Below are 16,750 nucleotides of genomic sequence, written 5' to 3'. Positions count from 1 at the left end.
TGATGTGTCAGCCATTGCACTAGGTACGCTACGTACACTATACAGCCCTGTGATAAGGTAGTATTATCTGTATATTTAGAAAATGAAGAAATTGAGTCTTGGAAAAGGTAAGAAACTAGCCTAGCCTAGTTGCACATCGATATGTACAAACAGCTTCATTTTGTAAAATGTGTGTTTTATTTTTGTTTGCAAGCTGGATTTATTTGGTTGTATTTTTAATCACAAAGACTGAAATTTGTGGTACTAGTCTTTTGGGGGTCATTTCTCACTTTGAGAAGTTACTACAGTAGCTGAACTTTTACACTGTTAAATGAAAACCACTATGCCTGTTGTAGGGGAGGGGGTAAAATCTTCTTTCCTCTATCCATCTTAGATTTTTCAGCAGGGCCTCTATATTTTTAGACCACCAAAGACAGATTAGCAAGAGAAAAACAAACAGAAATTTATTTCCATGTTCATCACAGATACACATGGGAGCACCTAGTGATGACTAACCCAAAGGAGTGGTTAGAACTTGGCTTGACATATGATCTTAGGATAATCAAAGGAAAAGGGGTTTGGGGCTTCTGGATGGGAAAGACAAGTTACAGAAAGATGACCAGGAAAAGTACTGTAAACAAGAATTGTTCAGTAAGGTGTGTTGTGCAGATTGAAGTCAGTACCTTCTCCATTGATAAGAGTTAGGAGTCCTCTTCTTCGTGGTCCAGGAGAGGAAGAGACCTTTTACGAAAAGAAATTATAAAAATGTTCTTTATAAATGTAAATTTTCTTTACAAAGGGACAACGGTACCCTGTGTTTAGAGCTATTCCTGCATCTGCTGGTTCTCAGTGGCTTTTAGGTCAAAATGATCCATGTGCTAAGGAGGCATATTTTGGGGTGGCTATTCTGGTACCCTCCCTGCCTTGTTTTTTTATAGTAGTTATGCAATAGAGGCAAATCCCTTCCTCCTTCCTGGGTTCATTAAGCTGAACCGAAAGGCTGATGGATACTTAAAATTTTAACATGTTTTCTTAACTATTTTTATATATTCCTTGTCTTTAAGTGTTTAGTAAAATCAATAAATTATCTGTTCACCAAAATAATATTTTTATTATTCAGTAGTTGACCACAAAGCTCCTGAGGACATACCCAAGGACAGGGCCTACTTGAAAAGGAGCTCAGAGGAGTCTGACTAGAGTTTGGTCTAGAAGAGAATCTTTGTCATGCCAATGGCTCAGAAGATTGTAGATGGTCACAGTTGAAAGAGATCTCAAAGGTGATCACTCTTAAGTGACAGAAAAAGAGTCACCTCATTTGCTTCCAGCCCCACATAGCACTCCTTTGGGGTTTGTGATATATGTAGTTCTATCTCTGAGAGTGTGTGAGAGCCCTAAATGTTGGCTACCTGGAGAGCAACTCTGGCCTTTCTTCATATTGCTCTGCTTCCTAATGCTCCACTCAGCTGGCTCAGCTCTGATCATTTCTGTATTCTGAGGAGGGGAACTGCAGGAGACTGGCCTGGATCTCCCTGGGCTGTTGGGGGGAAAACAGCCTTGGGTTAATCCACGTACTAGGCATGGGAAAAAGTGCAAGGAAGTGGGAAGAGGGAGAAGAGGTGTCTGGCTGGAGCTTACAAGTAGCCATGTTGTTCACTCTACTTATGGTGAGGGGAGACTTTTTATAAAAACAAATGTGTTTGCTAGCAAAATTTAATTCAATTTATCTATCTATCTATCTATCTATCTATCTCTAATATATAAATATAGAGGACATAGGGAATAATAAATAGTAAATAATATGTAGTAAAAATAGTAAATAATAAACCTTTTCCAGTGGTGATTAATCCTTAACTCATTTTAATTCACCTTTGGAAAAAAATAATTTCAACTTTTATTTTGGATTTAGCAGGTACACGTGTAGGTTTGTTACATGAATATATTGCATGAGCTGAGGTTTGCGGTATGGATGAGCTGAGGTTTGCGGTATGGATGATCCCGTCACCCAGGTAATGAGCATACTACCTAATAGGTAGTTTTTTAGCCCATGCCCCCAGCCTCCTTCTATTTGTCCCCAGTGTTTGTGGTTCCTATCTTTACACCTAGGGATACTCAATGCTTAACTCACTTGTAAGTGAGAAGAACATGTGGTATTTGTTTTTCTGTTCCTGTGTTAATTCGTTTTGGATAATGGCCTTCAGTTGCATCCATGTTGCTGCAAAGGACAAGATTTTCTTCTTTTTTGTAGCTATTAATACACAGTGTTCCATGGTGTATATATACCACATTTTTAAAATCCAGTCTACCACTGGTAGGCACCTATTTAATTCACCTTTAAAACAGTGTCCAGTTTCCTAAGCTTTGTAGTATATAGTGGCTTATAATTCAACAATTTTAGAAACATCTGATTTAGTGAGTTGGTCTCCAAACGATAAATGTCTGTAAAAGAGAATTTCATCTATCTTATTATTTTTAATGATCATGTTTGAAATGAAACATATCAAGTTAGATGTGCCATTTAATTTGAGATTATTTTAACTTTAGGATTTTTGTTCTCCATTCAGTTGTTGGGAGTGTTTTAAAAACATTGGACTTTCAGAAAGATTAAGGTGTTACATCTCCCTGTAGTAATAAATATTCTGGCTGGGCGCGGTGGCTCAAGCCTGTAATCCCAGCACTTTGGGAGGCCGAGACGGGCGGATCACGAGGTCAGGAGATCGAGACCATCCTGGCTAACACTGTGAAACCCCGTCTCTACTAAAAAATAACAAAAAAAAACTAGCCGGGCGAGGTGGCGGGCGCCTGTAGTCCCAGCTACTCAGGAGGCTGAGGCAGGAGAATGGCGTAAACCCAGGAGGTGGAGCTTGCAGTGAGCTGAGATCCGGCCACTGCACTCCAGCCTGGGCGACAGAGCGAGACTCCGTCTCAAAAAAAAAAAAAAAAAAAAATTCTTTGCAGCTTTAAAGCTCAAGTGTCCATGCCTGTTGGAGTTTGTGTTAGGCTACAAAAGACTGGAGTTTATAACCTAGATTCTGAAAGGACACTGTAGCAACATTAGGTTGCTAAGCAAGTCTCTTGACTAATTAAACAACGTGCCTTGAATTACTGTGACTGCCCATGCTGCTCAGTCATAATGGGGCAATTAAAAATGAGACTCACTTTTAGGTTCGTCAAGACTTAAATTAGAAATAAATGAAAGTAGAGACATACTATTTTTAATAATCAAAGAAAATAAGAAACAAAAATATAGTTGTATGAAAAATATTCAAAGCAACCCAGCAACCTAATGTTCAGTAAAATGGAATAGCTAGCCAACGATGATATGCTATGTGAAGTATTATGCAGTCACACCAATTGAGGGTTTGTATACAGTATAATAAATACTGTATTTTGGTCAGATTGTAAATCGTAGCTCTCTCTTTTATACAAATCAGCAGAAATAGGCACAGCTTAACATATTCCTTTCATAAGCATTTTCATCCTGTTATTGCTTTTCAAAATAAAATTGAGACAGAAGGAAGCCTATTTAGCTTATCCAGATTCTAATTAATTTGGCCACTTGGGTGCATTAGAAAATGGGAGCTAGAACCTCTACTGAGGGTTGTAAAGTGTAGTCATGGACCAGGACCAAGACTATTCAAATAATTTATTTTTCTAGTCAGAGTTACTCCAATGATTAAAAGCAAAGACAGGGGATGGGGGCAGGGACTAAATGAGTAAGCGTGCTTGAATAGCCAAGGAGCAATTTCAAGCCTGACAACTGCATCCTGTTATATATTTCAATTATGCAATATTGAAGCCTCTATAAGAATCCATTTTTCATTTCCTACTAATTTTTATCTTCCTATGTTATTTTTTCCACCTACTTTTCAGAAATCTGCTTCTTGAATAGAAAATTGTATTTCTATAGACACTTAGCCATGAGGTACTTTATTTTAATTTAATTCCACTAATCATATTTGAAAGGAAAATGAAATCTCTATAAATGACAAGTCAACTAGTATTTGTGGTTTAGATTTGTGGTTTATCAAATCTTAGTTTTTTCCTTTGGCCATCCCATCTGGTGTTTTAATTTTTACTTTAACACTTAATTACTATTGTTGATTCTTAAACATATTTTACTTCCTAGTCTTTGAAGCTTTAATAAAGTGAAAAAACTTAAAAATATCCAGAACAATTACTGGGTTTGTTAAAGGAGCATTGTGTCAGAATGTTTTATGTGGACAGTAAAACTCTCCAAGCTGCCTCCCTGGAATTCAAAAGCTTTAGCATCAGGAAGACCCAAAGTGTGCTTTTCTGCATTTGGCTCAATGCACCCTTTTCTCTTGTCTTTTTATTCAGCTGGAATGCTTGCTGATTCCTCTGCACACTTCTAAGGCTGAGAACCTGAGGAACCCAGCTGGAAAATGCCGTCTGAACGCTGCCTCAGGTATGCCCTGCAGGATGTGTCCTTGCTTGCTGTAGTGAGCCCTGAAATAGGTGCATTGCACATTGCAGGATCAAGCACAGAGCAGGGACTTAATGCATATTTGAAGGAATCAACAAACTAGTCAGAGCTTTTGTGAATTTACTGTGGTGGCACAAGGACTAACTGCTGTGACCTAGTTATTTGTCAAATCTAAACATGTTTCCTGATTCTTTGAATCATACTGCTTTTTAATATTTTTTCCTTATTTAGGATGCTAACTTCCTTCAAACAAAGGTATGCTACTATAAAGGTATATGACATAAAAAAGAATCAAAAAATTATACATACGTGTGTGTGTGTGTGTGTGTGTGTGTGTGTGTGTGTAGAGAGAGAGAGCCTCCTTTAAGGCAATCACTTTGGGGAGTACAATGCTTATTCTCAAAATGCTCACAACATTTCCTTTTAACAATTCATTTATTTAATAGATATTAATTAAGCCAAGTACTCTGTTTGGTGCTGAGGACCCAGCTATGGATAAAACAGATAAGGTTCCTTCCCTCTTAAAATGTATATTCTATGGGGGAAACAGTCATTAAACAAATAAGCACACCAGTAACGATGCAAAAATAATTGTGAAAGTGCTCTGAAGGAAAAGTACAGGATAGATAGAGCAAGAAAATGCCTTCCTGAGACAGGCTATATACCTGAGATTTGAAGGGGGCATACCCTGAGGCAGGAAGGAGCTTGGCACATTCCAGAAACTGAGGGGCAGCCAATGAGGAAATGCATGGCATTCATTTGAATAGTCTCACTGGAGGTAAACCTGCATCATCCTCTGAGGGAACAGTCAAAATATCTTCAGAGAAAATAATAAGAGAGATGATAAACCTGGGGAATACATTTTTCTTAAGAATTGTGTGTTTGTTAAGTAATAAGACCAGTTTCTTTCCGTGACTCTGAAGCTATTAGAGGTGATTTGTTCCAGAAACGTGTTGAGAACTGGTGACATTGCTGTAGCAGGTGTAACGCCTCTGCACTCCCCATGTGAGTCTTTTGCTCTCAATCAGTGATTCTCAATGGTGGATGATTTCACCACCAGGGTACTTTGTGCAATATCTGACAATGTTTTTGGATGTCACTGGGACTGTGGATACAATTGGCATCTACTGGGTAGAGGCCAGGAATCATTTTAAACATCTTGCAATGCATAGGGCAACCCCCTACAGCAAAAAAAAAACATCTAGTCCAAAATGTCGGTAATACTGAGGCTGAGAAACCCTGCTCTAGACCTGGCATCCAACCAATACAGCACATGGAGACCATGGTGTCTGTCTGCCACCACCTCAGCCAAGCTATTTATTCCTGGCTACCAGGATCAGTGTGCATACTTAAAATAAGTTTTCACTTTTAAGTCTGCCATCCCGTTCTTATTAATCCGCTGCCATTCCATGGTCATCTGTCTTCCACAGTGCAATCATCTCTATAATGTTGTCTCCTTTTCTGCTTCAACCCAGAGCCCTCCCTTCCCCACATCTCACACTCTCTCACTGTGTCATGTGGAAGTGTCACAGCACAACCACATATTCTGCTGTAACATCTCCTTGTCCTGAAAAGCTCTGTTCGTCTCAGACTTTACTGAGATCCATCCTCCTCTGAGGACCATTTCCCTTGTAGTCCTCTCAAAGTAGTGGCATTGTTATTTCCTCACATCTCATGTATGTCAAGGACGGGTAGAGAGATTGTCATCATCCCAGGGCATGGTTTTGCTTCTAGATTGTTACTCCACAGATTGATTGATTGAGAAAGCACAGCCACAGAAACAACAAAGACATACTCTTCTGAACATGGTGCCCTCTATCTCTCTCAGGCTCTCCTCTTCCTAACTGTGGTCGGGGTCATTGTCCTTTATTCACTGAGCACTACGGCACCTGGCTTGCAGTCTTCCTCCTCATCATGAACCTCTTACTATACCCCCAGGGCCCTCAGTGTCAGCATGGAGGATGTGTCTGCTTCATGGTCCTTGGACCTTCAATCTGCTTATCTCCAAAGACCTTCTCCCTGCACTCAGCTGCCCAGTTTCATGGCCACACCTCAGACCTTGTCATCCTCAATAATTACTCTGTTTCTGAAACCACACTATCAGTCATTTTACTCTCACCGTAGCCTCCTCTCCTTCTAGCTTGCTGATTTACCCCTGTTATGGTTGTACTCTGACCTCACTGTAATGTCTGATTTATTGGCCTTGCTACTTTCTACCAACCCATCTGGTCTTTCCTTTCCTCATTTTCCTTCTTAAGCAGTTTAGATTCTATGACTGTTGCTAAACCCTTAAGTTCTCTCATTTCCTGTATTTTTTTGATGCATTTGCTTGAGAAAACCCCAATCCGGATGAACTGAGCTATTCATATTTCCATGCCTATATTGTCTAGTAGAGACTAGTTCCACAAAAATCTTTAGATTCAACAAGCCAAAAAGTGCCCAGAGTTTTAGTATGTGTTTCTGGTCCACTGATTCCCTGCCACTCAAGAGGCAATCCTTTCCCACAACTAAGCCCAAACCTGCCTCTGTGCTTCAAATCGATCTTTCATATATTCTCAGCAACCTTTGACTGTTGCTTGTTTCTCAGCCATGTTCTTGAGATACAGCTGTGTTGTCACCTTCCCTATGCAGATAAGTTACAGATTTACATTTCTAGCAAGGACTCCTTTCTGAGCTCCAGATCCATGAATCAGGCTACATATTTGACATCTGTGCTTGGATATCTTAAAGACAACTCAAACTTAACGTGTCCCAAACCAAATTCATCATCATTCTTTTCTACAATTCTGATCCTCTTTCATTTGTTTCCTATTCTGGAAATATCAAGTTGTATAAGCCAGAAATGTAGGCGTCTTCTGGAAATCTTCCTCCCACTCACCTCAATATGTAATCTAATACCAAGACCTGTAGATTTTCCCTCTAAATAACTTTTAATCCCATTCACCTTTCTGAAACTTCATCTGAATGCTCCTTGGGCTCCAAGGTCCAACTCCATCACTCACCTGAACCATAGCCACAGTCTGGGTCTGCTCTAGTCTGGCCCAGTCTCTCCTACTGCTCTTGGTACTACAGCTTGAGTGACCTTTTCTGTGACTTCCCATTGCCCTTAGGATAACCTGGCCCAGAATTCCTGCACAAGTGAGCTCAGGCCTCTGCTGCTCGGGGCTTACCTGCACCACGTTCCGTTCTTCTTCGTCCCTAGCTGTTAACTTTCTGTAGATACTCTGTAAGGGCCATGCTCCCTCCTGCCACAGGATCATAGCATTTGCTGTTCTCCTGCCTGGAAAACCTTCTCTTTTTACCAGATTAACTTGTTCTCATCCTTCAGCCAGCAGTTCAAGTATTATTTCTTTAGGGAGGCCAGATTATTTGATGAATACGTAACTGCCCCACTGTACTGAATGCTCCATGAGGACTGCTAAGGACTGCTACCACATATGGTTTGCTCACCATTTTATCCCTGGCACCCAGCACAACACCTGGCCCAGGCTTAATAAATATTTGTTGGGTAAATGAATGAGGGAAGGAAGGAAACAAAACTATTCATTTATAATTAAGTTCCTTTCTACAGAGTTTTCATTATTTAATAATTGTCTAAGCATATTGTATCTTCTTTGCTTATTATTATGACCATTGTTATTAATTGACCAAGTTCATTTTAAAGTGTTTATAAATTATAAAGTGTTCTATAGAAATAAAATTATTTTATTATAGGGTCCTTTAATAGCCTACCACCTTAAATAGAATTTTAAAAATATTAATGTCTTTAATTTTCATGAAAATATTTTGACTACATAGTTTAAGTGATTTAAGACACTCACTTGATAGTTCACCAGTAGACTGAATTGAGATAATTATGCATAATTATTACTGTCAGATTTTTGTCCAGTCTTTTTCTTTCTTGTATAAAGTAGCCTACTTAAGAAATGAGAATCTTTATGCCACTTGGTTGTTTTTAACATGTAAGTATGTAACACCTTATTGGTAGTGTTACTTAAAAACGACTACATATTTTTTGTATATACAAGTTGTAGGTAAACACTGACATAGAAATTGACTTGGATTTTAAAATTTGAAATGCAGATGTTTAAAACCATATAGCTGTTTTTGGAATTTACAACTTTAAAACTGACTGAACTTCGTCAAAATTCTTTCCATGAACATCAAACCCTATAGGATTTCTGTGACCAAAAAATGTTAACTCTATGACCTTGAAGTAGCAATTTGCACTAAAGCAGTGATTCAGTATGAGTAGGGAATATGATATAATGAACGCCATTCTCTGCATTTGATTTATTAGTTTTTGTGATCAAGTCCAGAGTGAAAGTTAAAGGCTTAAAGTTATGAATAATCGTCTTTCCTGAGACCTCATTTATTTATTTCTGCATTTCTGGACACTGACATATGACTGATCAAATGGTTGCTCCCTGGCATTACTAAAAAGCAATCTTCTGCTCAGAGAGTCTGGGGCTTTCCATTATTGCATGAGGGCCTACGTGGGGCCCTGTGAAATACAGGAACAGCAGTTTGCACAGGCAATCTGATAGGGGTTGCCTAAAGCCCTTATAGTGTTCAGGTAGAAAAAAATAGAGGGACATATATCCCTGGGAACTCATAGAGTATCCAACAGAACCATAATGAGAAGCATATCTATAATTTAAAAATTCAGGTAGCCATATTAAAAAAGGTAAAATTACTGTTTTTTGTTGTTGTTGAGACAGAGTTTCACTCTTGTTGCCCAGGCTGGAGTGCGGTGGCACGATATCGGCTCACTGCAACCTCTGTCTCCCGGGTTCAAGTAATTCTTCTGTCTTAGCCTCCTGAGTAACTGGGATACGGCATGTGCCACCACATCTGGCTAATTTTTATATTTTTAGTAGAAACGGGGTTTCACCATGTTGGCCAGTCTGGTCTTGAACTCCTGACCTCAGATGATCTGCCCGCTTGGGCCTCCCAAAATGCTGGTATTACTGGTGTGAGTCATCATGCCTGGCCCTAAAAAAGGTAAAATTAATTTTAAAAATACATTTTATGTAAACCCAACATACCCTAAATATTATAATTTAAACATGTAATCAGTACAAAAATATTGAGCTATTTTACTTTCTTTTGTTCATATTGTCTTTGATATCCATTGTGCATTTTACATGTATGGTACATCTCAATTTGGACTGGCCATATTTCAAGTACTCAGTGACCATGTGTGGTTAGTATCTACTGTATAGGTGTATCCCTACAATAGACTATTACTATTTATTGATATAATACAATACAATAAATAGAGTATTACTATAGTATTAATATAGCACATACTCTTTTGTATTGATGCAGTTCTAGGGCATCTCTGAGAGAAAGGGGTTGTATTGGGGAAGCCGGGACACTCTCTGCACTCACTGATGAATTCTGAGGTGGCAGCATTGCTTCTGTGGGAGACCTTTTCCAGTTTTAGGATGACACTCAAATCTGTGTTTCCTTGAGAAATATGGCTCTTGCTTTCAGTTTTTTTCCAGCAATTTAGAAGTTTTATGATATACTTTTCCTTCCTTTTTCTTTATTTCTCAAAAAATTGAGGGACATTGCTCTAAGTTGGGAGGCTTAGTTTGCTAATTTGATATATGTTCTAGATGCTGAGGGAGCTGTTTGCAAGCATGTGTCAGCTCCCCATTTTAATTTAGACATAGTGCATTACAGTCTTTGATTTATCTCGTCCTTGGTTTATGACTATTGACTTGGTGAAGTGGGCCTGCTCCCTTCCAGCTATGTTCTGTGGCCACGTGTGCCTTAACATTTAGAGGGTTGAGATGTTTTACAAATTTACATCCAAGAGTTGAGTGGGAAGTTACTTTCAGAATACAATAATGATTTGTTGATTAAGAGGCTTTTATTTCTTGCCAAATGTTGGAGTATTTGTTTCTGCTTTTAAGGATCCCTAACATATTGGTTCCAAAATATTTGGGATCTTGTGCCAACTGTTGTCTTAAATATTTAGCTTGTTGTTTTCTTGAAGCTTGAATTTTCAAGCCCAGCTGAATGATCCTGTGAAATTGTGCAGCATCACTATTGTTTCAAAGCCGAGTCTTTTATTCTTTGCCAAATTTCAGTTTACAGCTGCTCTTTTTCTGGCAAGATTTATTCACTCTCAATAGACATATAAAATGCAAGTACCAATTCAATGTTAATAATAAGGACAGGAATTGTGGCACTATATTTGGAAAATGAGTAAGGAAACATTTTAAGGCAATTATCTTAATATATTCTTCTGTTCCACTACAAATGAAATTTTGAAATACATTTATTTAACATTTAAGGTGATATAAAAATGGAGAAAATAAGTTATGAATGTTTCAAATATATTTTCTAAGGTTATAATAATTAGAATCTATTTTCTATCCCAAAACTTTTAGTCACAGTATGAAGATACATGTTTTTGAAGCAAAATTTCAAACATTTCTTACTGCTTTGTCATGTTGTTCTGTTCATGTATATTATTCTAAAAGGCTGATTTTGAGATTCATTATACATAATATAAATATAAAGTTAATAGGGACTTTCATGATTTTTCCCCTTAAGCATAGATTTTTTCAGCTCTTTTACAGATTGTGTGTGTGTGTGTGTGTGTATATTTATTTATTAGACAGAGTCTCACTCTGTTGCCCAGGCTGGAGTGCAGTGGCATGATCTCAGCTCACTGCAACCTCCACTTACTGGGTTCAAGCAATTCTCCTGCCTCAGCTTCTTGAGTAGGTGGGATTAAGGTACACACCATCACACCTGGCTAATTTGTGTATTGATACAATACAGTACAACAGAGTATTACTATAGTATTAATTAAACCCCAATATGGAGTTTCACCATATTGACCAGGCTGGTCTCAAACTCCTGACCTCAAGTGATCCACCTGCCTCAGCCTCCCAAAGTGCTGGGATTACAGGCATGAGCTACCACGCCTGGCCTCTTTTTTTTTTCTTTTTCTTTAAGTAGTAGGAGGAATTACATTACTATATTCTTGGTGATATGTTCTCAAAATACCTGATCTTGGACCTTCAGTTTTTCTATCTATAAAATAAAGATAATAATAGTACCTGCCTCATGGTGTTGTTGCACAGATTACATGAACTAGTCATTGTAAATCACTAAGAATAGTTCATGGGACATGGTGAGCATTATGTGTTTCTCAAATCTATTAAAAAGTCATCCTTTTAGGAAAGATTTTTCAAAGACTATCCTAAAGCTTTACTTGGCTGATACAATGTTTCTATTACTATTCCATTTCTTGATTTGAGATGCTAATTAATTGAGTGATGCTAATTAATCTCCATTCTAGACTTTGCATAGAAATTTGCAAAAAATTATTTATGCTTCTGAATGAGGTTTTTAACTACTGATTTGAAAGTCTGCCTATGGCTTGAGCTACTAGATGAATATTCAATGACAGTAACCATTTCAAAACTCACTGCTACATTTCAACTGAAAATAATCCTCCCACCTTCCCACAGGAACTTCCTATATCATCACCGTCTGTCAAGTTTTTTTCTTTCCATATTTCTGACATTACTGATGCTTCCTAGTCAAAACTGTCCAATAAAGCTTAATGATTGCCTTCTGGCATTTCACAGGAAGTATTTGGTTAATTTTAAGATGGAGATTTGTACCTAACTGTAATTTACCAGCCAACTGGCACCACAGGCTGAGCAGAGCCCTGCCAAATAAACCCACCATGCAGACTAGGCTGGTGGCAACTCTGGCTCCCCTGACAAACTCTTTCACACTCAGAGGGAGGGGTTGGATACAGGAATTACCAGCATGGGAGAGACAATGCTCAATCATCCCAAACGTATTTTTACTCAGCTTTGAGATGGACCTGCTGGCCAGAAACAGGGCTTGATGGCCCTTGTTTTCACTCTGGGAGTAACCTATTCCTGGCTGATCTCCCATCTTAGTCCAATACCGGTTCTGAGATTTTAAAGCACTGTATAGACTCCCATTGGCATAAGCTGGAAATGTCCATAGCTGTCTATAAAGTGAAAGTTTGCATTTTGTGTTTATGGCATTACTTCTGTATTATTGTAGAATGATCTAGAGCTTCATCTGGGACTTTTGAAAGGACATAAGGATAAATGTGTTAGGTTAGTGTAGAGAGTGAAGGGGTAAGTCTCACAATGAGTAAAATTAGCAATCTCACAAAGTAGAAACAAAAAGAAAATTATCTAGTCATTCATAAATCTAGTATAATGATCACACATAGAAACTAAAGGCTGATAATAGATAAATTTTACTTTCAGCTTTAAATTTGTTTTCATTTACAATGCATTCCTTTTGATGCTCTTATGGTGCACAATTTCCCAAGTTTAATAGTAAGCTTCTTTAGTTTAATTGCCTTTTACATGGAATGGTCACTTGCAGCCCTTTTTGTCCTGACTAACATTTGCTCAGTTTTCTTGTATGTGTTAACAGTCTTGTGTCCTGGTGGGAGACATGGTAAGGTACAAAGGTGGGGAAGGAATCAGGGAATAAGAGAGAGGGCACAGAGTGGGAAGGGTCACACACACACATGTACACATGCCCAGACACACATCCAGAGGAAGTTTTGCACTCAGAGATGTTCACACACTGAAGGGACGGGGCCCAGAAACAGAGGCTTGCAGGTCCGGAGACCTGGGTCAGTATGCAGCCACAGATGAACACACACAAACACAAATACAGAAAGAGAGGCACCAGTAAAAAACAGAAAGACCCTGCAGGGAGGGGAGCAGAGAGAATAAGAAAAAGGGAGAACAAGAGAGTGGTGGAGAGAAAGAAAATGAGGGAACAGATGGTCACACTCATAGAGTGCACTGGAACCCTTGTTGCTTCATTCGATGTTCAAGGAATGAGAGAGCAGCCGGCCCACAGGGCTGGTAAAAGGAGAAATGTTGACTTGATTGTTCTCCTTTGCAGTATTCAAGAAATGCTGACAGGCCAGAGGCTCTGCCACTCCGAATCTCACAATGACAGCGTCCTGGCAGCACTGAATCAGCAGAGGAGTGATGGCATCCTCTGCGACATCACCCTGATTGCTGAGGAACAGAAATTCCATGCTCACAAGGCCGTCCTGGCAGCATGCAGTGACTATTTCCGGGTAAGTCACCATAGTTTGTTTGTTTCTCTTAAAATATTGATAAAGAGAGGATGACAATGCTTCCCAAACTGTCACTAAACCAGGAGCTAATTATGTGGTACCCCCGGAGCTGAATGGTGGGGGCTTTTGTTCTTTCCTGGGTAGAATGTGTCCTGGGGCCCCATCGGGTCCTTTCTGGGCAGGGCACCTGGATGTGCCTCCAGTGTAGAACAGACCTCCCCAGGCATCTGAACCAAGGAGTGCTTGGCACTTTACCACCATGAGACAATATGGCACTGTAGTGCTCCATGTGGGGGTGCAGACTGGGGTGAGAGGATGCTTCTGGATTCAGGATCAAAGACCAAGCTATAAGACAATTTGTTAAAATTTAAAAATCTTTAAGTATATGTAGTGTTTCTGATTTATATATATATATACACACACACATATATATACATATGTATATATGTGTGTGTGTATATATACATTTTTTTGTATACACACACACATATATGTATATATATGTATATATACCTGTGTGTGTGTGTGTATATATATACATTTTTTTTTTTTGAGACACAGTCTCGTTCTTTCATCCAGGCTGGAGTGCCAATGGCGTGATCTCGGCTCACGGCAACCTCCACGTCCTGGGTTCAAGTGATTCTCATGCCTTAGCCTCCTGAGTAGCTTGGATTACAGGGACATGCCACCACACCTGGCTAATTTTTGTGTTTTTAGTAGAGACAGGGTCTCACCAAGTTGGCCAAGTTGGTCTTGAACGCCTGACCTCAAGTAATCCACCTGCTTCGGCCTCCCAAAGTGCTGAGATTATAGGCACACACCACCGCACCTGGCCTATATATACTCTTAATGCTTTCTAATTATTTGCTCCAAGGACAGAGATTCATTTAGCCTAATGGACCTTCATGGTCAGTACATGTGGCTAATGAAAACACATCTTGTTTACCAGAGCTTTGGGGTTGATTTCCAACAGCAAATTATATGTGGTAATAAGATTGCTGTTTTTCTTGAAGATGAAAGTACACAGTATGGTGAAACTAATTAAATGCCCCTTATTTAGCACTTCTTATGATTCACATGGTGAGCAAAGGATTTTATATGCATATCTCATTTAATCGTCACAACAACCCATTGTGCACATATATATACATACTATTAAAATCACCATTTTGCATATATGAAAACAATAACAAAGACTAAGTAATTTGCACTAACTCAGAGGATAAGAAGTCACACAGTTCCTAAATGGCAGATCTGGAATTGAAATCCATGTTTGACTCTTAACAAGTGTGATAGTCTGCTTCTTGTATGGACATAAAATAGCAAACCTGGACAATTATTAGCTAGAATGTTTTGAAATATTAATTTCTAAATATACATTGTTTCAATGCCTATTTAATTTTCTTTTCAATGCTATTTCAGTTAACTAGTGACTAATACTTTTGAAACATAATGGTATGAATCTCCATATAAATGGGAATATAAATTAATTTAATTGTGTTGTGTTTTTTTTTTTAATTTCCCCCAGTAAAGTCTCTAAATGTTACAGACACCAACTTAGGCCCATGGGCAATTTGTTGATTGGTTTGAATATTTCTAATAATAATGTTGCTTTTGTTAGTTAAGAGACAATATCAACTGCACTTAATTGCCAAGTAGCAGTCGCAGAGAATTTTCAAAGATGCCAAATCATAAAAGACAGCCTTTTTAAATGTGATGAAACTGAGTAAGGTAGAAGATGAAGAGGTAATTACTTGAAATGGCTATTTCTGAAATAAAAAGTAGGTTTTAATTCTAAACTACAAAGATGATACAGAATATCTGTAAAGTGGCCTTTTAGTTCCATTAATATAATTATACATTTCACACACCCTCACTCACATTGTCAGGTATTCTTCTTTCAGAAGAGTCATATTATTCAGAGGGGCTTTTGAATCAGCAAAACACTTTAGATTGTATGTACATTATGTAATAGGAATTTTTTATGGGCTGTAATATAGCCTTCTTGGTGTTAACTTCTCTCTACTTAGGTTTCAGCATTTCAGTATCGAATTTTCTTTTTTTAACTTTTATTTTAGGTTCAGGGGTACATGTGCAGGTTTGTTATATAGGTAAATTACGTTTCATGAGGGTTTGGTGTACAGATTATTTCATCACCCAGGTAATAAGCATAATACTCAATAAGTAGTTTTTCAATTTTCTCCCTTTTCCCAACCTCTACCATTAAGTAGGCCCCAGTGTCTATTGTTCCCTTTTTTGCATCCATGTATTCTCAATGTTTAGCTCTGACTTATAAGTGAGAATATGTGGTATTTGGTTTTCTGTTCCCATGTTAGTTGGCTTATAGTAATGGCCTCCAGCTCTATCCATGTTGCTGCAAAGGACATGATCTCATTCTTTTTTATGACTGTGTAGTATTCCATGATATATACATACCACATTTTCTTTATCCTGTCTACCACTGATGGTCATTTAGGTTGATTCCATGTCTTTGCTATTGTGACTAGTGCTACAGTGAACATACACATGCAGGTGTCTTTATGGTAGAATGATTTGTAATACTTTAGGTCTATACCCAGTAATGGGATTGCTGGGTTAAATGGTAATACTGTTTTAAGTTCTTTGAGAAATTGCCAAATTGCTTTCCACAATGACTGAACTAATTTGCATTGCCACCAGCAGTGTATCAGCATTCCCTTTTCTCTGCAACCTCTCCATCATCAGTTATTTTTTTACTTTTTAATCATAGTCATTCTGACTGGTGTGAGATAGTATCTCATTGTGGTTTTGAGTTGCATTTCTCTAATGATTAGTAATGTTGAGCACTTTTTTATATGCTTGTTGGCTGCATGTATGTCTTTTTTGAAATGTGTCTGTTCATGTCTTTTGCCCACTTTTTTATGGGGTTGCTTTTTGCTTGTTAATTTGTTTAAGTTCTTTATAGATTCTGGATAGTAGACCTTTGTCAGATGCATAGTTGGCAAAATATTTTTCCCATTCTGTGAGGTGTCTTCGGTGACAGTTTCTGTTGCTGCCCATAAGTTCTTTAGTTTAATTAGGTCCCATTTGTCAATTTTTGGTTTTGTTGGAATTGCTTTTGGTGTCTTTGTCATGACTCTTTGTCAGGGCCTATGTTCAGAATGCTATTTCGTAGATTATCTTCCAGGGTTTTTATCATTTTAGGTTTTACATTTAAGTCTTTAATCCAT

General features: G+C 38.3%; 1 protein-coding gene across 2 annotated transcripts in view; it reads left to right on the top strand.

Moving 5' to 3' along the window:
* The window catches only part of KLHL32 (kelch like family member 32), a 259,608-nt gene that overhangs the window by 66,674 nt on the left and 176,184 nt on the right, over window positions 1-16,750 (top strand). For both annotated transcript variants that reach the window (XM_023205880.2, XM_023205878.2), the window contains 2 exons: window positions 4,318-4,405; window positions 13,361-13,541. In XM_023205880.2, the coding sequence (XP_023061648.1) occupies window positions 4,383-4,405; window positions 13,361-13,541 (204 nt within the window). In that variant the 5' untranslated portion in view covers window positions 4,318-4,382. The remainder of the gene's footprint in view (window positions 1-4,317; window positions 4,406-13,360; window positions 13,542-16,750) is intronic.

This window comes from Piliocolobus tephrosceles, chromosome 5 (genome assembly GCF_002776525.5).
Source record: "Piliocolobus tephrosceles isolate RC106 chromosome 5, ASM277652v3, whole genome shotgun sequence".
Lineage (NCBI taxonomy): Eukaryota > Metazoa > Chordata > Mammalia > Primates > Cercopithecidae > Piliocolobus > Piliocolobus tephrosceles.
Note: the sequence above shows the minus strand (reverse complement) of the source record. Positions and strands in the feature narration are given on the sequence as shown.